The 15,924-nt window shown below is 38.2% G+C and overlaps 1 protein-coding gene across 3 annotated transcripts; it reads left to right on the top strand.

Annotated features, from left to right (window-relative positions):
- Positions 1-1,200: 1,200 nt before the first annotated feature.
- yif1b (Yip1 interacting factor homolog B (S. cerevisiae)) lies at positions 1,201-14,798 on the top strand. 3 transcript variants are annotated; one of them, XM_060877450.1, is made up of 8 exons: positions 1,201-1,369; positions 2,649-2,869; positions 4,336-4,440; positions 5,381-5,459; positions 5,902-5,959; positions 7,964-8,119; positions 11,636-11,729; positions 13,796-14,798. In XM_060877450.1, the coding sequence occupies exons 1-8, from the start codon at positions 1,336-1,338 to the stop codon at positions 13,949-13,951; spliced, it is 903 nt and encodes a 300-aa protein (XP_060733433.1). In that variant the 5' UTR covers positions 1,201-1,335; the 3' UTR covers positions 13,952-14,798. The 3 variants fall into 3 exon arrangements, with proteins under 3 accessions (XP_060733433.1, XP_060733432.1, XP_060733434.1); XM_060877449.1 differs by having other exon boundaries at positions 1,201-1,378; XM_060877451.1 differs by lacking the exon at positions 1,201-1,369 and adding an exon at positions 1,571-1,687.
- The last annotated feature ends 1,126 nt before the right edge of the window (positions 14,799-15,924 follow it).

Below are 15,924 nucleotides of genomic sequence, written 5' to 3'. Positions count from 1 at the left end.
CATATACATGCGCACACACACACGCGCACACACACACACACACACACACACACACAGAGAGAGAGAGAGATCCCAGTCATGCTCCAAAAACTACTAGTAGGTTTTCTAGAAGCATGAAGAAACTAAATCTGGAATGAGATACTCAGCAAGCACATACAAGTATAAGTGACAGCTGTGCACAACCTTTTAGGCCATAGAGAATTGCAAGTACTTTGTATAACGCTGCCATCTTCTGTTCCTGACTACACTACCCTACCCACACAGGCAAGCAGAGATGCATGTCAGATAACTTGCTTTGTAACCCCATCATACCTAGTTTGTATGTTTATGTTCAACCATTCTTAATGGTACATTACATTAATTTGTAATGCTTTTGGTCAGTAATGAGTTGGCCAATGTTTACTATCTATTATATTTGGATGTTTAGATTTAAAAACCTGGTTTTACATCAACTGAATAATATGAGACTAAAATGCTGGACATTCGTTGTTATTTTGAAGGAAAAAAATATATATATAATTAAAGAAAATAACTTTATAAAGAAAAATATGATAAGGTTACTTGTGTGAACATTTCGAATAAAAGACTTGGAAACACAAATGAGGTGGTTTTCAGCTCAGTTTATTTAGTTTTAAAAAAAACCTGTTAAATATATATATATATATATATATATATATATATATATATATATATATATATATATATATAATTTTGTTTTTATGTATTATATATTCATTGAATGGCATAAAAAAACAACACACACACACACACATATATATATATATATATATATATATATATATATATATATATAGCATGCCATCACGTGTACCCTAGGGGGCGCACACACATATTTCACGTTTTTCTCCAAAAGCACTGTTGAAGAGTTAAAACTCCACGGAACGTTCTAGTGTCATGTTACATATGAGTCTTACAGCGTGTCTCAGATTTTCACACGCTGCACCTTGAAAACGTATCAAACCAATAAACCCTGCAAACCCGCCCTCTCTAAGATGGCGCTGCAGACGTTCTCCTTTAAAACGCCTCATGCGCATGCGCCAATACGTTGACCCACCTTCACCGTTAGCAGAGTATTTTAGAATCGCGTGTTGATTCGTTATGCGTACTGTTCGAAACGCCCCTTTTGGTCATTCTTTGCACTGTGATTGGCTACGTCCACTGACGTCGGACGGGTAAGATTACGTCACTCACGTTGAGGTTGAATGAAGCCGGTATCTTGGGAGATGAATAAGACATAAATCCGCTTTAAGACAGTAGCATTTTAACATTTATTAATCACAGCGTAGTTTAACATATATTTATTTATTTGTAAGTATGGATTACACGGATCAGAGTGGGTTCAGACAGCGTAAGTTACGTACGTCATGCCGTTCGTGTTGTGTTGTTTTAGCTAGTTTCGTTTTCTCCTGCTGTTTCAGATAGCTTATTTAGCTACAATAATAAAAACGTAACTTTAACGATTTCACTACGTGTGTATTTATGTGCCGTAAGAATTTGTTTTTCTTTTAACAAAGCTCTAGTTTTAGGTCAACAAGCGTGTTTGGGCTACGGTTCAATCCCAAATAGTTCACTCCTCCCTATTTAGGTGCCCTACGTAGTGGATGAGGCCGTTCCCATGACGCCTTCGCGCCAGACACTAAACGTAAAGCAAGTGTCGTAAAGCAACGTAAGCTGTTTGTAATTAGACCTGTTTTTTTTTTTTTTTTGCTTGCGTACAGAGAACCATGACACACATTCATGCTTTCATAAAGATGGCTTACTGAATCTGTTCTCTCTCTCATGGCTAATATTTGCAACAGCACAATGATACTTGACGTATCACGTAATAACAAGCTAAAGCTAAAGTTCAAAACAACTCGTTATTTAGATTAGCTAGCTGCTAATGCTCGCTGCCACTGGCTAGGTTAGCATTAGCTCATTCACTCATTCGTCCATTAGCCTGAACCATGTGTTTTGTTCGAGCTAAAATGTATTTAATTAATTTCTCCCACTTTATATATTACACACGTTTTTGATTGGTCAGAAGCTATTGACAATTAAATCCCAAAATATTTGACTCCTCCCCTTTTAGGTGCACTACAGAGGGAATATATAAGGATATATTTTTAAATACTAGTATGCAATATACAATTGACATTTTTTTGTTTGTATGAAACAAAATAAATGTTTTTTTTAAAAGCTTCAAATGGTTTAATATTGTAAAAAAAAAAAAATCTGCTCACCAGTTTCACCATATTTTAAAATGGTATAAAAACATTTAGCAATTCTTCCCCAAAATTTTATTGAAAAAACAGTCTTTAACTCAGAATTGGAAGCCAACTGAAGAGACTTGTGTTGACAGAACCGCTATAACGTGGTCATGTAACCGAATAACTATATGCCGCGACACATATATTGTTGGCCATATATTGTATCTGTGTGTATTATATTCAGTCTGTTCTAGACTGAATGTGTAATAATACAGCGATCTGATGCATGGAATGACTGCGGCAGCTTTCCTGGATACCTTCCCGTTGGACGTTTTAGTGTCCTAACTAGCCTGTAGAATCCATTATTTTAGAGTCAGTGTAATGTGACATTTGGGATTCAACCTGTTTCTCACTCAGAGATGTCTTTTTGCTTTTCAGAATCCACAGCAAGGATGAGGGCTCCTGGCGTCGACAGTGGTGAACCCCGTCAACTTTTTGATGACACCAGCGCTGGTCAGTACAACTCTGGACCTGGCAGCATGAACAAAGAAGGGATGGGCTATGCAGGAAATGCCATCCTGTCAGATCCCATGTCCAATCTCGCAATGGCCTATGGGAGCAGCCTCGCAAACCAGGGCAAACAAATAATGGATAAAAATGTAAGGGTTCTGTTTGTCCTAATTTGCTTATGTGTCTAGAAATGATTGGATTTAACTTTTGGATCTCTCACAATCCAAAATTGAGCTTAGGCTTCTGTTTCTTGAAGCACGTCTTTAGAGTAGGGTAAGGGGTTAGGATTAAACAGTCCACAGACTCACTTGATATCACTCCAACATAAATGAATGTTCAATATAAAATAGGCTACTTCACCTGATCGCTAGCTAAACACAAAGGACTGAATTATGACCCAAGAAAAAAGTCCTGCTTGCAGCATAGTCCACGTAGCCACGTTGAACATGGTAGTATATTGGATGCATCAAGATGCTTTTACCACATTTATTCACTCATTCAATAACTACTTTATCCTGCTCAAGGTTACTGAGGGTTAAATGACATTATATAAGTATATAGAATATATCATGGACACATACAGATAAAAATAACAGGATTGCTTAGAATTGCTTCAGGAGTGGGATTAAAGTAGTTCTGTGCACATCTCTTAGTTTTGTATTAGGCATAACCTTTTTTTTTAACTGAAAAAGTGTTAATCTTAAAATAAATTAAAATAAAAATAGTATGTACAGCCTCAAACAACTTTACACAAAGTGAAAGTGTATTAATGCATTTATTACATAATATGGTTATTTTAATCTTTATTTTTTTAACAGAGAAATATTTCCTTGTTGATTAACACCAAAACCCTTTAGCTTGTTCTTGGAAAACCATACTGTAGTGTTTTATATGCTCAATAGTACAGCGTTTAAAATACACCAAGAGTTTTAGAATTGGATCTTGGTACAGAAATATGTTATAATTACAAAAGTATAAGTTGAATCAGAGGGGGGCACGGTGGCTTAGTGGTTAGCACGTTCGCCTCACACCTCCAGGGTCGGGGTTCGATTCCCGCCTCCACCTTGTGTGTGTGGAGTTTGCATGTTCTCCCCGTGCCTCGGGGGTTTCCTCCGGGTACTCCGGTTTCCTCCCCCGGTCCAAAGACATGCATGGTAGGTTGATTGGCATCTCTGGAAAAATTGTCCGTAGTGTGTGATTGCGTGAGTGAATGAGAGTGTGTGTGTGCCCTGCGATGGGTTGGCACTCCGTCCAGGGTGTATCCTGCCTTGATGCCCGATGACGCCTGAGATAGGCACAGGCTCCCCGTGACCCGAGGTAGTTCGGATAAGCGGTAGAAGATGAATGAATGAATGAAAGTTGAATCAGAAGTACAACAAGACAAATAACTGTTTTTTTTTTTTTTTTGTTGGAAGGAAGTAAATGTTAAAATTCCTGTAAATGTGTTGCAGAACTGAAATGCATGTGGTTTTTACATGTACTGTTGTTGACAAAAGTGCTAATGGTCACATGTAATAGTACAGATAGCAGCTTTGTCCTTAGAGAAAGAAAAATGTCGGATCTAATCCGATTTTTTTTCCAGATCTTTTGACACGTAAACACTCTATATTCACAGCTCGACCGTTTTATCCCCATCTCCAAGCTGAAATATTATTTTGCTGTGGACACCGTTTATGTTGGCAAGAAGCTGGGACTGCTCGTGTTCCCCTATATGCATGAGGTAAGCCTGACGTGTTCCTTCTGCGGTATGCAAAATTGTGCAGACGAGGGACTAAGTGCACAAGCCCTAAGGAAGTGACTATGTACACCACGCTCGACCGTCCGCACGTCACACAGACGCCTAGTTTTCCGCTCGTTTGACTTTTTTTTTAAATGTTTGTGTTGAGCAGATTTGAATATATCTTTATATTTTGTTCAAAGGGTGTGAGGCAAAGGTGAAGAATGGATGGATTTATTTGTTTAGGGAAATAAAGCAAGGATTAGAAAAGGAAAAAACCTCTAAGATGATTGAAAGCAGTAGAAGTGTGCCAGAAATATCAGTTAATCGCATTCTTTAAAAGAGATTTATTGTTTTCTTTTTATCTTAATCACTATTATATGTGTAACTAACTAGCTATCTCTCACATACATAAAGAATAGAGCTAATATGTATCTGAATAATTATTCCTGATCTTTCAAGTCCTTCAGCTGAAGCATCACTTTTGCTAATCTTTTTTTATCTATCGTCTTCTAACTTCATATTAACGGGGGGAAGTTGTGGCCTAATGGTTAGAGAGTCTGACTCCTAACCCTAAGGTTGTGGGTTTGAGTCTCAGGCTGGCCACGACTGAGGTGCCCTTGAGCAAGGCACTGAACCCCCCTCAACTGCTCCCCAGGCGCCGCAGTATAAATGGCTGCCCACTGCTCCAGGTGTGTGTTCACTGCTGTGTGCGCACTTTGGATGGGTTAAATGCAGAGAACGAATTCTGAGTATTGGTCACCATACTTAGCTGTATGTCACGTCAAGTCACGTCACGTCCTTAACTGTCCTTCTAACTAAATGCAATAAGCTTCGCTTTGTGTGCCCGTAATCAGGTCAGATGGCTACAGTTTTTGCTACACTGTGCGTGTTTGGTGAATCTGGGGCTTTGGTGTCTCATCAGTGTTGTTTTTATTTACAGAACTGGGAGGTGAGTTACAGACAGGAAACTCCAGTAGCTCCACGCTTTGACATCAATGCACCGGACCTGTACATTCCTGGTACTTAATTTATATATTTCATTACAAATCAGGCAGTAGGTTTAAGTATTTAATATGGAAAGGCATTAAAACATGGAACAAACTTTAAAAGAGAGGAATGATTAATAAGTTTGATGGAAATGAACCTGGATTTAGATGCATGCAACATGACTTATCATTTATCATGGACTGTAGAATGCCCTGTAGAATGAGGACACAGTTAGGACACAGAGCCTCTTTAGTTGATGGGACTGATGCTTATATTAAGGCAAAGGAAGGAATAATGAAATACCAAATGCTTTCAGTGACTTTGCTGAGCTTCATCAGTCTCAACAGAATACTGTGTATATCGTGGTCAGGGTAAACCCCCAGTCAGATTATTACTGCATGCAAAAGTACCTCCTTTGTCCATGGTATGCAAGCTCTGTTTTAATCATCTAATCTTCTCCCCTCATCGTTTCAGCAATGGCTTTTATTACGTACGTCCTGGTTGCAGGCCTGGCCCTTGGCACTCAGGACCGGTAAGAATGGTTTTCTGTACATTTCTACACTCATGTGATAGAATTTCCTGCACCAGGACAGTGGTAGTGCCTGGGGTACTGATCAGAGCCCGTATTCATGAAAATTCTTAGTGCTCCTACTGTCAATTCTAAGGCAATTTTCAGAAATGTGGGCGTTAAAATTAAAGAGAAGATCCTAGAAAAGATCACATTTATTCATGAGGCATCTTAACCTTTAAAAGAGCTCATAAGGTCTAAAAGTGTTAGAAGAAGTGAGGAGGACTTTTAAGAGGATTAAAAGTTTCTTTATCAGAGGAGAAGGTGAAGAGGGAGAAGAAATGTATTGTATGCAATATTTAATAATGATATAGACTTAATAAGATGATACAGATTAGATCATGTAGGGATTAATTTTTTTAATTTTGTGACCAATCATATTAGAGATAACATCTCCCACACAGTGCAGAAATAAATAAATAAATAAATAAATAAATAAGGGGGCACGGTGGCTTAGTGGTTAGCACGTTCGCCTCACACCTCCAGGGTTGGGGGTTCGATTCCCACCTCCACCTTGTGTGTGTGGAGTTTGCATGTTCTCCCCGTGCCTCGGGGGTTTCCTCCGGGTACTCCGGTTTCCTCCCCCGGTCCAAAGACATGCATGGTAGGTTGATTGGCATCTCTGGAAAATTGTCCCTAGTGTGTGATTGTGTGAGTGAATGAGAGTGTGTGTGTGCCCTGCGATGGGTTGGCACTCCGTCCAGGGTGTATCCTGCCTTGATGCCCAATGACGCCTGAGATAGGCACAGGCTCCCCGTGACCCGAGGTAGTTCGGATAAGCGGTAGAAGATGAATGAATGAATGAATAAATAAATAAATATAAAGTATTTCTGCACTGTGTGTGTGTGTGTGTGTGTGTGTGTGTGTGTGTGTGTATATATATATAAATGTGTCGGAGATGTTTAAATTTATTACATTTGTAACATACAGATGTTATCGCATCTCTAATACGATTTTTAGTGAAAGTAACATCTAATGTTTTTTTTTGTTTGTTGTGTCATACCTAGTAACAGGGTTAAGCCCCGCCTCCCCCTAAGATAAAAGTTGTATTTTTCTTGCTCAGAGTTGCTCTGAATCACTCTTAATATAAGATTCCTAGTGAGAAAATTTTAAGCTAAATTAGGAGCTCTCTGAGATCAATCTTAGAATCGTTATGAATACTGGCCATGAAGGGTAAAAATTAAAGCCTCAACATCTCCAAACTGACAATGTTGAGCCCTTGAGCAAGGCCCTTAAGTCTCTCTAACAGGGTCGCACATTATTGTTGACCCTGCACTCTGGCCACACTTCTTTAGAATCTCACAAACAGAGATGGGGGACTCGAGTCATATGACTCGACTCCAGTCAGACTTAAGTTGCAAATTTGAGACTTGAGAATTGCTTGACAAATATTAAAAAAAGACTCGACTTGACTTTGACTTGACATTCATGACTTGAGACTTACTTGTGACTTGCACATGTGACTTACTCCCACCTCTGCTCACAAATATACATATGTATGTACGTATGTACTCTATTTAAAGACACAAGCCGAACAGACCGACCTTATATAGCGCTGTGTAAGACAGTGTGTTCTATATTTCCTGTACAAAGCTTAATGTAGTCATTGCATAATTTATTTCGTAGGCTCTTAAATGAGTCTGAGTGGTATTACTGACAATACACTTTTACCCAGAGTGATTTCTAATTTAAGGATTTAAACATAACAGGGTGTGATAATAGCGAAATATATAATTATCGATGACACAGTGTTATGATGTAAAGCATATTTTTTTATAACCCTTATACTTCAGTGATTTGCCAACGTAAACCATTTTTTAATGATATGTCATATATTTTATTTCTTTATATAATTCATATTGTGGAGTATCTAATTTTATGTAGAATTTAAATGTACCCAACACAATACTAATTCTACAGCTCTGTTGATTTACATTTATTTATTTATTTATTTTTGCTATGTTCCAGCTTTTCCCCTGAGATCTTGGGGATGCAGGCTAGCTCAGCCTTGGTCTGGCTCATTATGGAAGTTCTTGCCATTCTCCTCAGCCTTTACTTGGTCACAGTGAACACAGATCTCACCACCATTGACCTGGTGGCCTTTTCTGGATACAAATATGTTGGGTAAGGTAGCTAAATAAAGACTATAAAAAAATAAATGAATAAAATTATTCCCTAAATGAATAAAATTATTAATTGACACTGGTGTACTTTAAATATATTAAATAGGGTTTACATATATACTCCCTTGTTGCCTATCCAAGTTGTAGGAACAACAAATAATAACGACTTCTAGTTGATCATTTGAAGTGGCTTATATGAAAGGCAAAGGCCTCTAGATTAAGCTTATTTTACCAAAATAATATCTTATCATGCCTTGATTTTTAATTATTTAATTAGGACAGAAAGGTCAGACTTTGCTTAGACAAAAGTCTTGTCACATCTTTAAAGGATTCAACCAATCACAGATTAGAGGTGTGTAGAAGAAGAACCCCAGCACACAAAACCTTCATTTGAAATGCATCCTGACCTCTGACAGCATGTCAAAGATTCAACCACAGACCAAAGTGCTGATCATCAAGAGCCTGAAGACCAAGTCTCTTGTCTCCTGCTGCATCTTTAATGTATCTAAACATCAAGTGGAGAGGATAAGAAAAAGATCTGAAGAAACCGGTGAAGTTCATGACAGGCACAGGTCAGGCAGATCCCGTAAGACAACTGTTAGAGAGGACTGTTTGTTGGTTCGACAGTCCAGGGCCAACCCTTTTTCCACTGCAGCAGAGCTACATAACAACTGGTCACCAGAAACCAGCATTAAACAGAAGACAACTAAAAAATTGTGTTGCCTTTGCCAAGGCCCAAAGCTTGCAGGAAGGTTGGACTGTGGAAAAGTGGCAGAAGGTTGATTTTTTCAGACGAATCATCTATTGAACTGCATCCCAATCGTCACAAATACTGCAGAAGACCTATTGGAATCTGCATGGACCCAAGATTCACACAGAAAACGGTCAAGTTCAGTGGAGGAAAAATAATGGTTTGGGGTTGCATTCAGTATGGGGGCATGCGAGAGATCTGCAGAGTGGATGGCAACATCAACAGCCGTTCTTGCTGCCCATTACATACTACAGGAGAAGGCACATTCTTCAGCAAGATGGCGCTCCTTCTCATACTTCAGCCTCCACATCAAAGTTCCTGAAAGCAAAGAAGGTCAAGGTGCTCCAGGATTGGCCATCCCAGTCACCAGACATGAACATTATTGTGCATGTCTGGGGTAAGATGAAGGAGGAGGCATTGAAGATGAAACCAAAGAATCTTGATGAACTCTGGGGGTCCTGCAAGAGTGCTTTCTTTGCCATTCCAGATTACTTTATTAATAAGTTGCCGAGACGTATGGATGCAGTCCTTCAAGCTCATGGGAGTCATACACAATATTAATTCTTTTTCCACTGCACCATGACTTTATGTTCTGTACTGTACATTATTTCTGTTAAGTGACAAGACTTTTGTCTAAGCAAAGTCTGACCTTTCTGTCCTAATTAAATAATTAAAAATCAAGGCATGATAAGCTTATTTTACCAAAATAAAATATTAATCTAGAGGTCTTTGCCTTTCATATAAGCCATTTCTGATTCAAAATGATCAACTATGCCCCTTTTCCACCGAGGCAGTTTGAGTGCTGGTTCGGAGCCAGAACCTAATTTAGAACCAGTTCTTTCTTTTTCGACAGCCAAAGCACCGGCTCTGAACCAGGAAAAGTGGTTTTTAGTAGCACCAAAACGTTGCTGGACTAGACTTAAGAACCGCTTGTGGGCAGGGTTACTGTTAGGGCATTTCATAATGTACCTTAAGTATACTAATGTTTAATACACTTTTACTTTACTGCAATATGATGCATTATCAGCACACATGATAGTAGGGAGCTACATGCTAAGGCTAACTTTTTTCTGTGTTAATGATAAAATAACGTTATGTACTTTCTCGATAACAACCTCCATTTATACAAATTACATGGAGCTGCACGTACACCTTGTATTCGCCGCGTTTGGATGCCAATGTAGGTTCACAAAGCCATGAGTATTAACAGTAAAGCAACATCCACCATTGTTGATGTGTTTGTGTTTGCCGCTGCTGCGCTAAAGTTGCTGGGACACGTGACACGTATACAGTGACGTCAGACTCGGCTCTGTGATGGCTCTCTAGCCGGTGGAAAGGCAAACCGGTTCTTAGAAGGTTCACCAGTGGAACCAACTTTGAACCAGCACTAGCTCTGAACCAGCACTCGGTTCTTTTTGGTGGAAAAGGGGTACTAGAAGTCAAATTATTTTGTTGTTCCTACAACTTGGATAGGCGACAAGACTTTTGTCAGGGAGTGTATATATTTGCTTGTTTGTATTTGTTTGTTTATTTATTTATTTTTATAATGAGCGGCTTTAGTGTTCACTACCATTTAAAAATGAGTAAAAATGAAAAAATGAGTGAAAAAATGAGCCACTCCCATTACAGGGGTTTTCACTTCCCTATTTGAGTTTGTTGCTTAAAGGAACTACCACCCTGAAGTTCTTTTAAATATGCTTATGCTTAGTTTTTTTTTTTTTTTTTTTTTGTCTTTATTGGTTGCAGTTCTGTGTTTTCAGCAAAAGAAGAAAAAAAAATTCTTTAAATCTTCACTTGAGGTTAATGGACCTCATGTTTTACTGATGGTTCCTAAAAACAATTGAGCAAGAGCTTTTTTTTTTCCCCAACTCCCTGAATTCTACAGACGTTCTGGTTGGAGACAACAGATGTTTGACTCAGGCTTCCAGAACTGCAATGAGGCAGTGTTGCACTGAGTGACTTTATGCCCCTTTTCCACCGAGGCAGTTTGAGTGCTGGTTCGGAGCCAGAGCCTAATTTAGAACCAGTTCTTTCTTTTTCGGCAGCCAAAGCACCGGCTCTGAACCAGGAAAAGTGGTTCTTAAGTAGCACCAAAACGTTGCTGGTCTAGACTTAAGAACCGCTTGTGTCAGGGGCTGTGGGTGGGGCTACTGTTAGCGCATTTGATAATGTACCTTAAGTATACTAATGTTTAATACACTTTTACTTTACCGCAATATAATCAATTATTAGCACACATGATAGTAGCTACATGCTAAGGAAAATTTTTTTCTGTGTTAATGATAAAATAATGTTATGTACTTTCTCGATTACAACCTCCGTTTATACAAATTACATGGAGCTGCACGTCCACGTTGGACTCGCTGCCTTTAGATGCCAGTGTAGGTTCACAAAGCCATGAGCATTAACAGTAAAGCAACATCCGCCATTGTTGATGTGTTTGCCGATGCTGCACTAACGTTGCTGGGAAACGTGACACGTGTACAGTGACGTCAGACTCAGCTCTGTGATGGCTCTCTACATCAAAGCAATTCTGGAGGATTTTATCCTTTAACCTTAAGTTGTGCAAAAGGGAACAGTCTTATATAATGTAATAAATAAATGTATTATTCTAACATCTCTTGGAAATGTTTAAATAAATGTATTATTCTAACATCTCTTGGAAATGTTTAAATAAATGTATTATTCTAACATCTCTTGGAAATGTCTCCAAATCTAGTAGTAGCGTTTGCTGTAATCATATTTTGCCTTGTCTTCTTACCACAGGATGATAGTAGGAGTGTTGACTGGGCTGCTGTTTGGGAAAACAGGATATTATCTTTCACTATTCTGGTGCTGTGCGTCTATTTTTGTCTTTACGGTAAGTGCAGAGTGATCGTTTCATTGTATTTGCTGACGAGATCTGACTTGAGTGTGGAAAATCACACTGTTATACTGCTTTTAGGCAGAGAAATGATAATGTACATCTGTAGAATTTAGGCCATGTTGATCTAAAATGTTTAAAGGTGGGGTGCAGGATGTTTGAAAAATGCTTCAGAAAACTTAGTCGGGCCGACAAACAAAACAGAAAGGGGCGTGTCTTGTCAATATGCAGCGGACAGAGTGTTCAGTGCACATGTCTGACATTAGCAGAAAAAAGGCTTACGATAAGACAAGAAGCAGGACCCGTGTTAATATAGGATCAGCTTTCCAGCGCTGGAGAGAACTGAACGTCTTTTGCGTGAAACGGAGCTAAACCTTTCACGGTACAACACACAGTACTACAAAAAACACATTTGTATTACCATAGTATTACTCATTGAGTTCATTTATTGATAAAAATATCCCCTCGACCAGCTGCCCCAGCAGGTGCCGCCATAATAGTTGCCTGGGTTGCGTATGTATGTGTGGGCAGAGCTATCAAAACAGGGGTGACACCCATTTGGGTTAGGGGCGTGTTTGTTTTGGTGATTTCAAATGTCAACATTGGCTTTCAAACATCGTGCAGCCCACCTTTAAGTCTTATTAGTTCTTTTAATAAATTAGTTATTTTGTTGGAACTCGTAGAAACACCACAGATAATGAACCTGCTTTGCTTTGGGATGTTTGGGGAACTGTACTGTAGGATGTGCATCAAAAATCTAATGCATTTTTACTAATGTGTGCTAAGCAATTTCATTTTGTGACCTATCACACTACACATGAATTGACTCTATTGTAACATGACCTTAACGTTTGCATGTTTTATCATTATACATTGATACAAGCGGAAGCCATGAAAGCTCTGTTCACTTCCGCCCAGTATCACTTAGCTCGAAAGATTCACTGATGCATCACCCTCCATTTCCTCCCAGTTCAACAGAGAATATTTTTAATTCTGTGAACAGCTATAAATAATCATTTGAGGTTACTCTGTTTCTCATTCACTCAGAGGGAAAAATTAAGTAACTTACTGTTTTGGCTTCACTGTCGCCACAATTGAGTCCCGCACACCAGCGACTACTCCATAGATCATGTTTTAAAATATGCACTTTTTTCTAAATAGTCATTTTTTTTTACTCATCGGCTAAATTTTATTGGTGCCTCATCAAATTATTGATTGATTTTTATTTATTTTTTAAGTCCTGAGGTCACACATGCTCAGTTATTGAGTGCTCCACAACCGAGAGGCAGAAAAAGCTCAAATTTCATTAATATTAATAAAATGTTTAATTAATTTCGTCACTATTTTCTTTACACTCTTGCTTGACTCCTGTCAGCTGACTGATTTCACAATTACAGAAGCTCCTTAGCTTGTTACCTAAGCTGCACTTTTCAGATTAGACCAACAGTTAGGAAGCTTATTTGTCAAGTAGGTTCTCAAGTAACTAGTAACAAGTGGTGTCTGTTTTGCACTGAAAGAATTTGGTGTTGTACTTTTGAATGCGGTGATTACTGCTTGATTTTATACCCGACGGTTATACGCATCAGCTAAACTTTCTTCCTGCTGAACAGTGGGACAGTGTGTTCAATGTGAAACCTTAAACCCGTATTGGGCTTATTGTATTTTTTTATTTTTATTTTTAAATAAATATTTTTTTGTATTTATTACCTTGTTCGTCAAGGTCTACAACCACCTCCTTTGTGTTGAATGATTTGTGTTTTCATGGATGTATTGTAGATGTGTGCAGTTGTATAACTCAGGAAAACTAGACACGGTTTAAGGCAACAAGAGATTTCCAGGGGTCTGAGAGTTGTGTTTAAAATTTAGCCACTCAATATTATTCTAATTTTATTCATGGCTGACATTCACAAAGTTAGCGTCTATGTTCGCGGCACTAGAACAAGCATTACATTTTCTTGAAATATTTTACAAGTTACTGCAACCATGTTTTGTTTTGGGCTCAAAGACACTCCCTTGTACGTTACTAAATCATCTGTTTACTAAATTATCTGTGTGTGCTGTAGATTCGAACACTGAGGTTAAAGATCCTGTCCGAGGCGGCTGTAGAGGGTGTTCTGGTACGAGGAGCCAAGAATCAGCTGCGAATGTACTTAACCATGGCCATTGCTGCAGCACAACCTGTGTTCATGTACTGGCTAACTTTTCACCTGATTAGGTAAGGAGTGGATATACACAGCAGCGAGCAGTGATAATGAAGGACACAACCACTACAGCCATGACCGAAACAATCGTTGGGTCATCCTCAGAAGAAATGAGTCTATTTGCACAGGTGCAAACAAATGAACAATCATTACGAAGGCTCACAGTACAACAGTAGCTGCGATAAGTCAGTTACTTTCCACATGTATAATTATAAAAAGGACTGTTTGCTTTGTATGTTTTTTTTTTTTTGTTTTGTTTTTTTGTTTTTTGTATGATGTCCAGTGCAATTATTTGATTCATATTTTTAAAAACAATTGAAGTACAGGCTGAGAACGTATATTAGAGCCAGTATGCACAGTTTACTCCAACTCTCAAGTAACTGTTAACGCCAAATGCCTGTCTTTGTTTTTGACTGTCCATTTGTATTTGTTGTACGTATATGCATTCGTCTGCTACTGATTTAAAAAAAATGCAAAATATGTTTGTAATATTACTGCTGTAAAGTGCTTTTAAAGGAATGATTCAGATGGTTCGACAAACAGAAGCCTCTCTCTCTCTCTCTCTCTCTCTCTCTTTGTAATTAAAACAGTTTCTACTCTGGTTTTCCTTTAAATATTATGAAATGAGGCGCTATAACAGATTGCAATTTCGTGGAATGGGGATATCAAGTGAAGATATTTGGTAAATCTAGATTTGCTAGGAAACGTTAGTATGTACCAGAAAGGGAAAAAGAGCAGAGACAGAAAAGATTCAAATATGACAGATATGGAGACGTTTGGGTTTCCTGTACCTAACACCCCCACCCCACCCCCCACCCCCAAACCTTCACAATAAAATAAAGTATGCATTCTTGCAGGCTGATTACATCACTGTTATTATTTTATTCTCATTTTATACTCTGATATACATCACATATGAATTTATGATTCAACAATTTATGCAATCCTATTTCTAAATTAACTGTCCAAATGTAAGTTTTCAATGATGAGGCATTTTATCAGCTTTCTCAGTTTGTACTTTCAAAAGCAGGCAGCGTTTCCTGCTGTGTTTTGCAGAGCAGGAAATGAGCTAGAAAGGTTTAGATAAGATTAAACATACTTGTACACCACACCAACTGTATTCATGTGAATTCAAGGCACAGTTTGGAACAAATATTTCAGAATTTCCTACTTTTTCAGACCATGATCTCAAATGGTCAATTAAAATCACTGAAAGTTTTTTAAAGAAAAAATTTTATTAGCGAATATGAGGCAAGAATTCCCAGAGTTATAAGGTATCCATTGGAGATTTACTGTCCAATGCAACGCAGAAAATCATGCAAATACAGGTCATGTTAACATTAATGTAAAGTTAATGGTAACACTAGCCCTCAGAATGGAGACTGATGTGATCTCAGCTGAGGGATTTGGAAAAAATTGGAATTTCCAAAATATCATCTGGAATTTCCATGCATAGTAGTTGTAGATTTTGCATCATTGGATGTAGCAGAATTCCATGCATATAGTTTCACAGAATTGTGAAAAAAAATCTTGAGAGGAGCAGACCTCTGCAAAGAGAGGTCAAAGAAGAATGGCCGGAATGGTTTGTGCTACAGTTCTCAGGAAGCACTAATATAAACTAAAAAAAAAAAAAAAAACAGGAACAAAAACAGACATTTCCCACAGTAACCTATTATTCCTGTTCTTGGCTGACAGGAGTGGAACATGGTATGATATTCTGCTGTAACCCTTTGCTCTCAACATATGCTTTCTAAGATGATTTATCTTCTCAGCACAATTGTAAAGAGTTAATATTTAAATTACTTTAGTGTTTCTGTCAGCACAAAATATTATGGCATCTGACATTTTTCTCTGATCTCTCTTATCAACACGTTTTCACATACTGAACCTGATCTTTTTTGTTGGTTTATATTTGGCAACAATCTGTATCCGGTAAAAGTAGGTCGATTTTATTTATGTATTTACATCTATGGGAAATCATCTAAAGTATC

This window comes from Tachysurus vachellii, chromosome 9, assembly GCF_030014155.1.
Source record: "Tachysurus vachellii isolate PV-2020 chromosome 9, HZAU_Pvac_v1, whole genome shotgun sequence".
NCBI classification, from domain to species: domain Eukaryota; kingdom Metazoa; phylum Chordata; class Actinopteri; order Siluriformes; family Bagridae; genus Tachysurus; species Tachysurus vachellii.
Note: the sequence above shows the minus strand (reverse complement) of the source record. Positions and strands in the feature narration are given on the sequence as shown.